This window comes from Mytilus trossulus, chromosome 4 (genome assembly GCF_036588685.1).
Source record: "Mytilus trossulus isolate FHL-02 chromosome 4, PNRI_Mtr1.1.1.hap1, whole genome shotgun sequence".
Lineage (NCBI taxonomy): Eukaryota > Metazoa > Mollusca > Bivalvia > Mytilida > Mytilidae > Mytilus > Mytilus trossulus.
The window spans coordinates 84925149-84938804 of record NC_086376.1 but is presented as its reverse complement, the minus strand read 5'-3'; the positions used below and the strand labels follow the sequence as shown (position 1 = coordinate 84938804).

General features: G+C 32.1%; 1 protein-coding gene across 1 annotated transcript; it reads right to left on the bottom strand.

Moving 5' to 3' along the window:
• Positions 1-5104: 5104 nt before the first annotated feature.
• LOC134716866 (von Willebrand factor D and EGF domain-containing protein-like) lies at positions 5105-11707 on the bottom strand. The gene is made up of 4 exons (XM_063579879.1): positions 11641-11707; positions 8725-8909; positions 6255-6512; positions 5105-5356 (listed from the first exon to the last, which is right to left on the bottom strand). The coding sequence occupies exons 1-4, from the start codon at positions 11705-11707 to the stop codon at positions 5105-5107; spliced, it is 762 nt and encodes a 253-aa protein (XP_063435949.1).
• Between the last annotated feature and the right edge of the window lie 1949 nt (positions 11708-13656).

Below are 13656 nucleotides of genomic sequence, written 5' to 3'. Positions count from 1 at the left end.
CATAAATTGATTATATCAACTACAACTAAGGAGAAAAAACTATAGGCACTTTTTCCTATATCTCGTTCATAAAGTATTTTCATTTTCAAGATACTTATATACTATATAAAAAACTGAATCTATATTTTCTTAAATTTTCAATGTAAATAAAATTGAAATAATGCACAGTAAAAGGCAACCTTTCAAAAAAGAAAATTCTAATGCTTATCAACTGTCGTTAATTATGAGTGTCACTGATGAGTCTTATGTAGACGAAACGCGTGTCTGGCGTATAAAATTATAATCCTGGTACTTTTGATAACTATTTACACCACTGGGTCAATGACACTGCTGGTGGACGTTTCGTCCCCGAGGGTATCACCAGCCCAGTAGTCAGCACTTCGGTGTTGACATGAATATCAATTATATGGTCATGTTTATAAATTTTCTGTTTACAAAACTTTGGATTTTTCGAAAAACTAAGGATTTTCTTACCCCAGGAGTCGTATTTGGCACGATTGTTTTGGAATTTTGGGTCCTCAATGCTCTTCAACTTTGTATTATTTGGCTTCTTAATTAATTTGATCTGAGCGTCACTGATGAGTCCAATATAGACGAAACGCGCGTCCGGCGTATAAAATTATAATCCTGGTACTTTTGATAAATATGTTGTATTCAGCGTTTCTTGTGCTTGACCTCATCAAGAGTTGCTCATCTACGTATTCTGGTTTTTAGGGATTGATGTTAACACCGTAAACAAATATTCAAACAAAAAAAACAGTAATTATATGTTTAACATTCCTCTAAAGTAAGACATTTTCCTTACCATACCTTATGTTTCTTTCTAATACTGGTGAAGGTCGTAGTGTGAATATCATATAGTATTCTAGTTTTTGAAGTCGGGCAATAAGTCACATAAGCAATTTTTGATGTTTTATTTAATTTTTGTGATGTAATTTTTTCAGCGGATATTCGATGTTTCAATGATTACATGATTAAGCGCTGGTGGCAGAATTGTTTGTTTTTTGGCATATAAAGCCGAATTTATTCAAATCTTTTTTAAAGACAAAATGAAAATGCTCTTCGCAATGTTCTTTAATTTTACTTTCAGGTCTATTGATGATTCTGTTCCTCAAAAACACACAACTTGAACTTCCAATTGTGAACTTTCCGATTCTCCATAATAACATACCCTCTGCTGCATCTTATGGTGTTTATATTTTCAATTAATAAGTCACACTCGTGAATTTTTACAATTTACGGACCATATCAATCAACCGGGGTGTTCTCCTAAAATCTGCTCCAATGACATTTATGCGAGAAAAACGACAGAAATCGACTCTACATTACCATCACGAATTGGCTGACCGATACAATGTCCCGGTGTTTCAAATCACTAGCGACATTTTTTCACGGTCTTCGACCTGTAGATACAAGTTTCAACTGTGATCTGTAACCGTTTTTGTCCTATTTCATTCCAGATTGTTACATCTTAATTAAGTGTGAATGCCTGTGGTGGTCGATGCATACATATCAGGGGACGACTACTCTGTGGGCGTACCCGTAGTAGATACGATTCCGTCTGTTTCTGTTTGTAACATTGGGTTGTATCTTCTTAATCGATTTTAGAAATTTGAATATCGATTAACAATTGTAAACTTAGCAATTATCTACTTCTCACTTTATGTGGGCATGGTTATATTGAAAGGCAAGCTAAGGTTATTTTAGAAATGAAACTATCAATCATTTTGTTCATATATTTTGTCAGCTAAATCATTCATATTTTCTTTATAATTTATTATAAAAAAGAGATCTAAGCACAATATGACAGTTCTTGTCCATTCGTTTTTGATTCGTTTTGTTATTTGATTTTGCCATGTGATTATGGATTTTCCTCTAAGTTCAGTATTTTTGTGATTTATTTTATTTTTGCTGAAAAGAATTGCCAATCATACGATGTTTTCGATAATCGTACAAGAAAACATTTTGTTTACAAATTACAAAATATAGATTACCGATACATTGTTTTTACAGGGCATGTCAATAACAACATGTATATCACGTAAGTAATGAAAGATACAACAGAGGGCCCCTTTCGAGTAAGAAAATATGCGGTTTTATTCTGAATATTATTGTTCATTCGATTAAACATTGAATATGTATAGAATGCACTATTACTTATTCTCTGAAACTTAGTTGGTTTTTAAGTTTTTCTTCTGGTATGTAACTCAAATTCACGAAAAAAATTCTGAAATGTTTCATTATCTAACCGAATTGCTTCTGGAGTTGAAACGATTTGTACACATATAGTGTAGTTGGTAGAGCTGACGAAAATGTTCTTTACGCAACATACCTTCTCGTTATGGATAATCTAACCGCATTTCATGACACAATTGCAAGAGGATTCTTAATTAGAGCGAAAGTGATTTAAATACTGACAGATGAACACACATGCAACCGGACGGACCAGCTGATTACCATTTAACCTCAAGGTACTTTTTAATAATTATTGTCATAGTATGCATTATGAAATAAATATGTAGATGCAATAACATTTTGTTCGTTTTCTGAGCCGTACAGTTCATATTCTTTTAAACCATGACCAACATTTTTTAAATCAGGTAAACAAACAAAATTTATAGGAGTGACAAGATAATGTCTGGTATGTACATAAAACTCTTCCATACGCGTAATTCATACTTTGTTTAGGGTGCTATAAACAGTTTCGTACTAAAAACTAGGGGTTATTCCCCGACTAAAAATAACTATGGTGGGAAACCCCTGTTTATTTACTTACTTGGTGAAAAAGTATCATGTTTTTTTGTATTTGATTGTAAAAATTAGTTAATAAGCTTTCAATTAAAACAGGTTTAATGATTGAAATAATTTAAAAAATTATATTAAATATACATGTTTCGAGGGGAGACAACACTGTAAACAGTCTGTTTTTTTAGTAGTGAAAGTTGAAAACTTATTTGAAGCCACTGTAGCTCTTTTCGGAGCAGGAAACCGTACCCTGAAACAAGATTTTTTTGAAAGGCCAGGTAAAAACCTACAAAATTCATACAGTTTTGATTATGAAAAATGTGCAGGGATCATGTCTTCATGGGTGTGCACATGACCTGATTTCAAGTTTTTTATGTTAAAATTATACCTTTTTTCCCCCATGTTCATTGGATGTAATTTTTATAATATATCAAAAGTACACATTATTTTTATTTCATTATAAACTAGAGAACATTCTGATTCCAGTGATATCTAGTTTTATTCAAGTATCTTTATTAATCAGTCCACCAGTAAGGGTCACATATGCATGGTCCCTCAAAACATGACGTCATAGAAAAAAACTGTTGATTGCACCCTTAGTTATTTGCCTTCGGTGTTTTGATGTCTGGAGAAAAAACCCACATTTTCTTATAAATGTGTTGGTTCAGATTTTTTGAAACTCCCATTTAAATAACCATATAAGAATTGATTGTTTCTGACAACTCCTTCCAATCAAAGGAATTTGCATTTATTACCGGACTAAAAAAAAGAAATAACACGACGTATGCTGTATACGGTACAGGCAATGCTTACGCTTTCCAGAGCACCTGATTTCACACCCGGTTTTTTAGGAGTTCGTGTTGTTTCTTGATTATTATTTATAACTGTGTGTTGATGTAAATGTCCTTTGGGTTTTGTGAGTCTTTGTTTACTCCTTGGTTTTGATTGATATTGTCTTAATACAAAATATTTAATTTCATGACTTACGTTGCACTTGACGGTTTGCATTTACAGTACACAACAAATCCAATGGCTACTAGAAGACATATCCCTGCGACAGTGCCACAAATGATAAGAATCATATCTGAAATTATTTTTCTCTGATTAATTTTGAATAAAACAAATGAATACATTAATACACACTTAACTTTTTCTCCACGGTTACAAAGCTCGTTTTTTAAAGTAAAATCTTATAAGAATTAGTAGTCCACAACTACAACAACAAAGTACGTTACACTTTGATGTTGATACAGATAAAAAAAAAGTTTGTTAAAACTATGACAATGTAGTTTAATATATTACATTTTTTTTCAAGCATAACCGTATTTCAATATATGTGCGATAGAAAAGTTGATTGGAGACTAGTAGAAGTCTAGGTCTAGGACTTTTGATGCCAACTAGTGTTAGTTTTACTAACACTATTGCAATACAATGATGAATAATCATGAAGCAGCTTGTCAAAGGACTCTAAATATGCTTAATGTAATAGTTTGTTTTAAAGTTATTTGATCAAAAAACTAAATTTCAAGTGATTTCGTCAACATTTTTAATATAAAGTATCAGTTTATAATGTGTGTAAATGATGCCATGAGATATTGGACTACCCATTAATTGTGCATGTAGACAATTTTCGATTTCGTATTTTCCAAGGGAGTGTAATGACTATCTTTAAGTAAAGGGGACAGTAAAACATGTTTAAATTAGTCAGTTACATAATTTCATCACATATGAATGAGCTTTCTATCTATGATCAAGATATTAGAAATGTAAAGGTTAATGAGGCAGTAGACCATCAATGCTAATAACAAATGACTAGATAATGCATACTACTATACATTTTAATTGTAATGAAGGTTACCGTAAAAATATATTTAAAAAGAAATTTACTGTTTCAAAATTTTAATACTCTATTATTGAAATGAACACTAGTATAAAACAGTTTGATTTGAAGCCGAAAAAACATTTAAAGTGTTTTCTTTTCACTTTCTTGTAAATATCTCAAAATGTCCGAATAGAGCCCGAGTACTGGGCACATTTTTTAAAGTCTAATTACTACTGTAACATTTCATCGACCGTTAATGAATTTAAAATATAAGTTAGATAGAGGCAAACAGGAACAAAGTGTTTGAAACCTGTATCATAACAAACAATTTCGAAATTAAAGACATTTTTATCCACCATCTTCTTTTTCAATTCTAGAGAACATGACAATTCGGAATGCTATATTTAGGAATCAGTAACTATCCTTAGATATAGGTTCAATCAACTAGGTCATTGTTCGGGTGAATCTTGTAGAAATGGTATGAGCTAACTTCTCCAGAAACTATTAAAACTAAGTATCTGAAACTTCATGAATGTATCAGTAGTTTAAACCTTTAGAGATGACACAAAAATGACAGCAGTATACAAACACAGTACCGTTTGAATCTTCGGTTGGTTCAACTGTTTTGATAGTTGTTTCCGATGGGGATGAATGACGCTGTGTTGTTGTCGTAGTTGTTAGCAAGTTTGTTGGCTTGTTTGCTGTCGATGTTTTTACAGTAGAGTCTGTTGTGACCACTGAATCAGATGATACACCAGATGTTTCTACTGTTGTCAAAGAACAGGAACTCTGAAAAGATAAGAGTGTGCAGTAAGGCTTGCATTTTATTTTAAACATCACATGAATATATATCCGTCTTAAATACAATTCAATACAATATTTTTATTGTCTATCAAGGACGCCCTAAAAGAGCAGTATAATTACAAACAATTTATTAAAATGATTATCATTAAATTTTAATGATATACAAATTATAAAATATAGAGTTTAGAAAATAAATACAAAAGCGAAATTAAAACCGCAGATATTTTTTTTATATGCATATAATTAACATGTTAAAATGTTATTCAACTGAATGATGGCATTATATGTTGTGTTTTAAAGTGATACGTTTTCAATAAACAAACATAAGTATACAACAAAAGCGGAATCCATTTCCCCTCTTAAATGCCTTATTTAAGTTTTGAACTATATACGTTTCTGTTTTGCCTTTTTTCATTTGATGATAGGGTTTAAGGTTAGTTTTGTCCATTAAGGATGTTCTTAGGTGAAATTTAAAAATTAAAAAAAAATCAAGAAATTGAAATTGAAAATATAAGTCAGAAGAGCATTAGTTACGAAGAAATAAAAAAGGCTAAAAATATTGATATGTTATGGAGCTCCCTTTCGAGATATCTGAGTTTCAAATAATGACAGGGAAAGACTCGAATAGATATCTAGATTTTTTTTTTATTTTGAAAAATTATCTTTTATGAGCTATTTCAGTCTTTATGTAAAACAATCGATATTATGGGGCACATTATTTTATCCTGTATCATAGCAAACCTTAGCAATACCACCTTAAGTAGAAAGAGTTATATTTGATTTGTGTTTTTACATCATTCCATGTTTCTGAAAATATGTTTATAAGTAAAAGTAATTATATCGTGTTTAAGTGCAATTATTTGTGATTTATAATTATACGTACTAGAAGCGTGCATGATACTGACGTTACGTTACACGAATAACATTCATCATCGTAAATCAATATGGTTGATTCGTCGCCAAAGTTTGTTCCGTCATTTGACAAACTAATATCATATCCATCTGCAGTTTTATCAGAGATTGATCTCTTTCTGCGTCGGTCTGATGACGTGGGTAATGGGCATGACACTGTACTAAAACTTTTATACTCTGCCTTTTCAATCATGGGACTAAGTGATGATTGTTTTTCATTATTTACAACCTGGAAAAAAAATCTTTTGTTTAATTAAGAGACCTTTATTTCAGTACTTTATGTACAAACAGAGTGAAGTTAATATGTTCAATTTAACACATTTCAATATACGTGGAGTCTCAACTGATTAAAGGGGCACTAGCTGTCAAATTTATGGTCACCGAATTGACTCAAATTCTCATATTTGATTTATAACAATGTAAAACATTTATCCAAACTATCAAAAGTCTAAAATAAACAGTTTACAGAGCATGGGGTATAATGTATAGGTTCGTATCGTGTGTATTTTAGTCCAGACGCCATCTAATTAACTATCGATTTGACCTCAGATGACCATATAAGGGATGTTAATATAAAAAAAAAATATATGAATCGATTAAACCAACACGTGCAATTGGATTTTTATAGGTCTGTTTGATTTTATTTTATAGATTAAAAAAAGATGTTTCGAATTATTATTTCACTATTTCACTTTCCTTATCCATTGAACAAAACAAAATTAAACTTTAGATTTTTTAATATCTCTAAGCAAGTGCCCCTTTTAAGTTAAAGGTAAAAAAAGCTAGATTCTTGAGGGTTTAGATTAAACCAATTTACCACTTGCCTAGACTTTAAACGGTTATCAACATGACGTTAGACACATGTCATTTATGAAAGGCAGAACACTATGTTGATCTGATCGATTGCTGGCATTAATACCTGGTAAAAAATAATTTGCCACTCAAGAAGCAGTATTGACAGTTCAAGAACGAACATAACATTTGGAATATGATTTAATATATTTTTGGACTGTTCCGACAAAGAAAGAACGAACGCAATTAACACACACATAACATTTTTCTTAAAGTCACAATCACGATTTACAGTACCAGGAATTTCAATGCCGCAACTCACTAAAGACATGAAATAGGGAATTTGGTGTGTGTCATTTGCTGATTTAGACAAATTCTGTTCCGCTTATTTTTTTTATTTTAAGCTACTTTGTCATTTTTTTAATTTTTTTTTTATATCTTTTGGGATTTGAATTTAGCTAAACAACTGTATTTCTATGTTTGATACTTTTTGTAGTCATTTTAGAAATTCTACAAAGACCTTACTCGTAAATATGTGTCAAACTGACAGCAAAATACAGCACTTGGTAGTCCTTTGCATGGTACCACTAAGAATAATGCTATTCTCGCTATTAATGCCATGTTAACTTTTTTATGTGTGTTTAAGGGGAGAGGTAGGGTGGTTTCCCGAAGAATTCTTATCAATTTTAGTAGCGGTTAGTTGTATTCAGGAAAATATAAGGAGCTATAGCTATAGTAAAGGTTTTGATTGCAAAACATAATCAGTATATCGATATTTTTCTATTATGAATGTCTGCAAAGTCTGCCAAGCTTTTTTTTTTTTATTTACAATAGTCAGTGACAGTCGGTCGTGGATTGTAAACTCGGAATTAATAGTAAAAAAGCAAAAATAGATAATCATAGTTTATGTATGTTCACAGTATGTACCAAAACGAGAAAACATTCGAAATTATTATAAAAAAGGAACAAATTTTAAATAAAAGGCAGGGCTAAAAACATGTTCTGTATTCAAATTCCTAGATAATCAGATCTCGAATTCTGAATTCGATGAATATGTCAGTTTGTAGGAATTCCCATAAATCAATCTTGTAGTTTTGTTCATTCTTAAAAAATTGAAACAATAAATGCACACAATAAAATTTTTACAGTTGACAGGTTAAATGCCTTCAAATTGTAATAAAAGCTTTTCTTGCAAATTCATTTTATTTTGGTCATTTGTTTAAAAAATGTGAAAATATAAGTAAACTCATATATGGCAATAATTATATAACCTTTGTCCCTGTGAACAATTTTGTTTCTTTATATTCACCCACATCATCATCAGCCAAATTGTCAACACTTCGGTGTTGATATGAATATCAAAAATGAGGTCATTTTTATAAAACTTTGAATTATTCGAAAAAATAAGTATTTTCTTATTCCAGGCATAGATTACTTTAGACATATTTGGCACAACTTTTTGGAATTTTGGATTTTAAATACTCTTTAACTTTTTTCTTGTTTCAATTTTTAAATATTTCGATATGAGCGTCACTGATGAGTCTTATGTAGACGAAACGCGCGTCTGGCGTACTACATTATAATCCCGGTACCTTTGATAACTACTAATTATAACACTGATGTATAGGGGATCAGAAACAAGCATATACCTCGAAGTAGACAAGTTTACACCAAACCTCTGTTGATTCAAACCTGCCATTCAAAAGTGTTCTTTCACAGTTTCTGCTTCTGGTTCCACATTTTCCTCCATATGGGATAGTCAAACCAACAGGTGGTGATGTCCTCAAAAGAGAACAATCATCACCAATAAACCCGTCATCACACACACAATTGCCTAAGATAAGTAGATGAAACGAAATCAGTTGTATGTTTATGAAAAAAAAACATTGATTAATGTTTTTCTTTTTAACATTTGAGTCAATTAGTTGAGGATTTTCGTTTGGCTGCTTTTGTATCATCTTCCGTTGTTTTAAAGGTTTGAAAATGTTCATTTTTTTCAACTAAAAAGTTCCATGACTCCTCTATGTCACATCAAATCTTTATAAATACTAAAAAGGGTAGGTTATTTTGAAAGATATAAACCAGTCACCAATGTTTCTTAAAGGACTGTTGAGTTATTGTCTTAAAGTTGTTTATCAGCGCTGTGTATCTTTCTTTTGACTTTTAAGTTTTTTCTCTTTACTTGTATTTATACATATGGTTGTTGTCTCTTTGACATACTCCCCATATTTCTATTCTCAATTTTTTTTTACAGAGTTTGTCTTTGGTGCCGTGAGGAGAAGGTAGAGTGCCTCCCCGTGGTTCAGGTTTATGCTCTTATAATATACTAGATATGTGTTTCCGAGCGAAAACTTCTCTAGTTTATAACTTTAGGAATATTTATCAAAAAGTAGTACTTAAATATTCAGTCCCATTCTAAATTTTAGTCAGACGTCAGTCTCTACCCTGATATACCCTATCTTTTTCGGGTAATTAATACGGATAGCGTTTGACATCTTTCGTCGAACAGATTTATCATTTTTTACATAACTTAATTCATTGTATGCTGGCTCATATTCTGAACGCCAGTCTTTGCTCTTTTCTTATATAATTCACAAACAACTGAATTTTAATATGCGTATTGTTATGCGTTTACTTTTCTGCATTGACTAGAGGAAAAGGGGGAGGGTTGAGATCTCACAAACATGTTTAACCCCGCCGCATTTTGAGCATGTCCAAAGTCAGGAGCCTCTGGCCTTTGTTAGTATTGTATTATTTTTGATTTTAGTTTCTTGTGTACAATTTGGTGTTAAGTATGGCGTTCATTATCACTGAACTAGTATATATATTTGTTTAGGGGCCAGCTGAAGGACGCCTCCGGGTGCGCGAATTTCTCGCTGCATTGAAGACCGGTCAGTGACCTTCTGCTGTTATCTGCTCAATGGTCGGGTTGTTGTCTCTTGTTGGCACATTCCCCTTTTCCATTCTCAATTTTAGTATCATGTTTCTGTTAACGTTGGACGTATGACTTTTCGGGATTTTTGCATTGGACGTTCCGGATAAGTATGGCCCGAAGATGCGATTCGGAATCATAAGGTTATATGGTGTTATTTTTGTTTTATATATTTTGTATTTGCAATTAAATTTTTCTCATATTATACTTTATTCACAAGAGCGTGTTATGTCATTATGTATCACACTGTATGTACGTATACCATCACCTACACAAACTGTTTTCATTATTAATCGTTGTTTGAATATTTAGTCAGTTAAATTGTTATATATGTGTGCAGTATATGTTTGTTCATAACATTAAGCGATTGCAATTGTCGAAGAAAATGTTAAGAGGTCTATCAAAAAACAATTATTCGAAGATAAATCGTATGAATCAATATGATTAAAAGAAAAAAATATACCATGACAATTAAACAAAACAAACGCAATGAAGGTCTAGAGGAATTACAATGAGGCGCATCGGAAGGGTACATGTTTCCTGCTCTTCTAATTTGTTCATGACAAGAGTAATAAATGTAAAGCCATAATGTGATTTTTCAATCTAGAGAAAGAGCAGTGTATATAATAACAATAAGTTCAGCGTACCCGTGGTCCATCGGGAGAATAATCTGGATGAAAAGTCCAAAAGAGATCAATACAACCCTGCCATATAAAATCTTTCGTTCAAAGCCTTAGTCTGAGAAACATGTAATGTTTGGAAGTTATAAGAAATGCTAGGTAATACGTTCTTTCAGTCTTACTTTAAGTCAAATAAACCACATTGTCAAATTCGTTTTTCTAAAAATAATTACCAAGGTTTACATTTAACTAAACTTTTACTTTTGTTTAACGTTCTGTTTTCTATGTCAATCGTGCATATCTCAAGGGTTTTGTCAATTTAAACATCCTAACGATCTTAAAAGATTTTTCAAGAATATATCTCTGCCGAGTGTATATGGCGTTTTTCATATATATAAATTTCCTGTTACAAATATTTGAATTTTTCAAAAACTAAGGATTTTCTTATCCCAGGAATAGATTACCTTAGCCGTATTTGGCACAACATTTTGGAATTTTGGGTCCCCAATGCTCCTCAACTTTTTTCTTGTTTGGCTTTACAACTATTTTGATCTGAGCGTCCCGAATGAGTCTTATGTAGACTGTCACATAGTGTTGTCATATACAAGCAATATAACATGGTCCGATCCACTACTATGTTTCTTAAAACGTCCTTTTCCAATTTAGGAATGTGGTGGTTGTCATCTGCAGTCCGTAGGTATGCACGTTAGTGCTTGCTTTTACGTTTGAGTTTGTAAAAAAGTTGGGCGATTAGGTGTGGGGAGATTTGCCAGTGGGGCGATTTGTGATGGATTCACAAAAGCAAACATAGTTAATTGATTGTTGTACCGTTCTTTGTCTCTAGTAGGTGTGTTTCGATTTGTTTTTGCTAGATCAAATTATGACTTTTGAACAGTGGTAGACCTCAGTTGCCTTTAATGCTATCATATGTGCTTCAAATGTTTAAATTGTTGCTCTATAATACTAAGTGTAGGTACAAGATTCAAATTGCGTATTGATGATTTATATCCTACCTTTATCACAAATTCCATTTTGACTGCAGTTGTTATTACACAGCTGACTCTTTATCTCATCTAGCATTGATTTAAAAACCGCGCCACTTGTTCCTGTTGATCCTGATGTCCCGTTGGTGGAATTATTTGATGGAGTAACAAAAAGAGTTTCATTCCTTGAGACCTCTAATAGACATGTCGAGAACATTGTGAGTATGGTACCTTGAAGTAATGAAGTACCACCAGTTTCCTTGAAATATATGTAAAAAAATAATAAAATTTGCACTTCAAGCGAGCAGTCAGTTAAAGCATATGCCCTTATGATTGCACTACTGTCGGTTTGACAAGTGTTTCGGTAAACAAAACGTTTATCATGAACTCATATATTTAATTTTAACTTAATCCAATAAAAAAAGGAAACAAGATAATAATACCAATGAGACAAATATTCCCCAAAGTTCACCAGCAGTGGTTGTGGGCAACTTTAAGCAACTGTGTGGCCTTCCGCAATAACAGGCTTCGGTATGAAATATGTGAAACAATTCAAATGAGATACCTAAGTTCTTACAATACAATTTATTACAAAGAAATAGGACAGACCAGATAAAAAAAAAGAGTTCGGAACTACAAGTTTCTGGGGAAAACAAAAAACAAATATGGAGGGATAAACCATGTCTCCAAGGGCTCACCACCTTTTCTCCTGGAACTGTTGTGTGACAACATATCGTATGAAACAAACTTTAAAAATCAGTTCGAATGGGCGTTGCTTAAAAGATTGCTAAGAGGTACAAAAACTAGAGGCTCTAAAGAGCCTGTGTCGCTCACCTTGGTATATGTGAATTAAACAAAGGAAGCAGACAGTGCATGACCAAATTGTGTTTAGGTGATTGTGATGTGTTTGTACATCTTACTTTACTGAACATTCTATCTGCTTACTATTATCTCTATCTATAATGAAATTGTCTGTGTAGTTTTAGGGGAAAATGTTAGTAAAAATTTACAAATTTTATGAAAATTGTTAAAAATTGATTATAAATGACAATAACTTCTTAGGGGGTCAATTGACCATTTTGGTCATCCTGACTTATTTTTTAGTCTTGATTTGCTGTACATTATTGCTGTTTACAGTTTATCTCTATCTATAATAATATTCAAGATAATAACCCAAAACAGCAAATTTCCTTAAAATTACCAATTTAGGGGCAGCAACCTAACAACGAGTTGTCCGATTCATCTAAAAATTTCAGGGCAGATAGATATTGACCAGATAAACACTTTTATCACGTCAGATTTGCTCTAAATGCTTTGGTTTTTGAGTTTAAAGCCAAAAACTGCATTTTAACCCCTATGTTCTATTGTTAGCCGTTGCGGCCATCTTGGTTTGTTTGCCCGGTCACAAAACACAATTTTTAAACTAGATAGCCTAATAATGATTCTGGCTATGTTTGGTAAAATTTGGCCCAGTAGTTTCAAAGGAGAAGATTTTTGTAAAAGTTAACTAAGATTTACGAAAAAATGGTCAAAATTGACTATAAAGGGCAATAACTCCTAAAGGGGTCAACTGACCATTTTGGTCATGTTGACTTATTTGTAAATCTTACTTTGCTGAACATTATTGCTGTAAACATTTTATCGCCATCTATAATAACTAGAACACACCCGCGAAATCGCGGGCATTAAGAGCGTAGTTTAAAGTATGTAGTGTTGTTGGAAAAAAAATTTGTAAAATATTAAATGACTGTAGAATTTCAGCAAAAGTATCATAAGTCATAGGTTATTTGGGACAGAAAAATTCTTTTTTTTTATCCCTCCTCCTTTATTTCCAATATTCCCATTTTTTGGTTTTCTATCAATTTCAATATGAACATACATTTAGTATGTTATGAACATTCAAGTAAGGAGCCTGTAATTCAGTGGTTGTTGTTTGTTTATGTATTACATATTTGTTTTTCGTTCATTTTTTTGTACATAAATAAGGCCGTTAGTTTTCTGGTTTTAACTGTTTTTCATTGTCAGTTCGGGGCCTTTTAAAGCTGA

Bases quoted from the DNA above. Each gene is read 5' to 3' on its own strand.
- LOC134716866 (XM_063579879.1), bottom strand. From the start codon at position 11,707: ATGCTAGATGAGATAAAGAGTCAGCTGTGTAATAACAACTGCAGTCAA. The intron at 8,910-11,640 runs GTAGGATATAAA...TACTTATCTTAG, and splicing joins AAATGGAATTTGTGATAAAG to GCAATTGTGTGTGTGATGAC. The intron at 6,513-8,724 runs GTATATGCTTGT...TTTTTTTTCCAG, and splicing joins GTAAACTTGTCTACTTCGAG to GTTGTAAATAATGAAAAACA.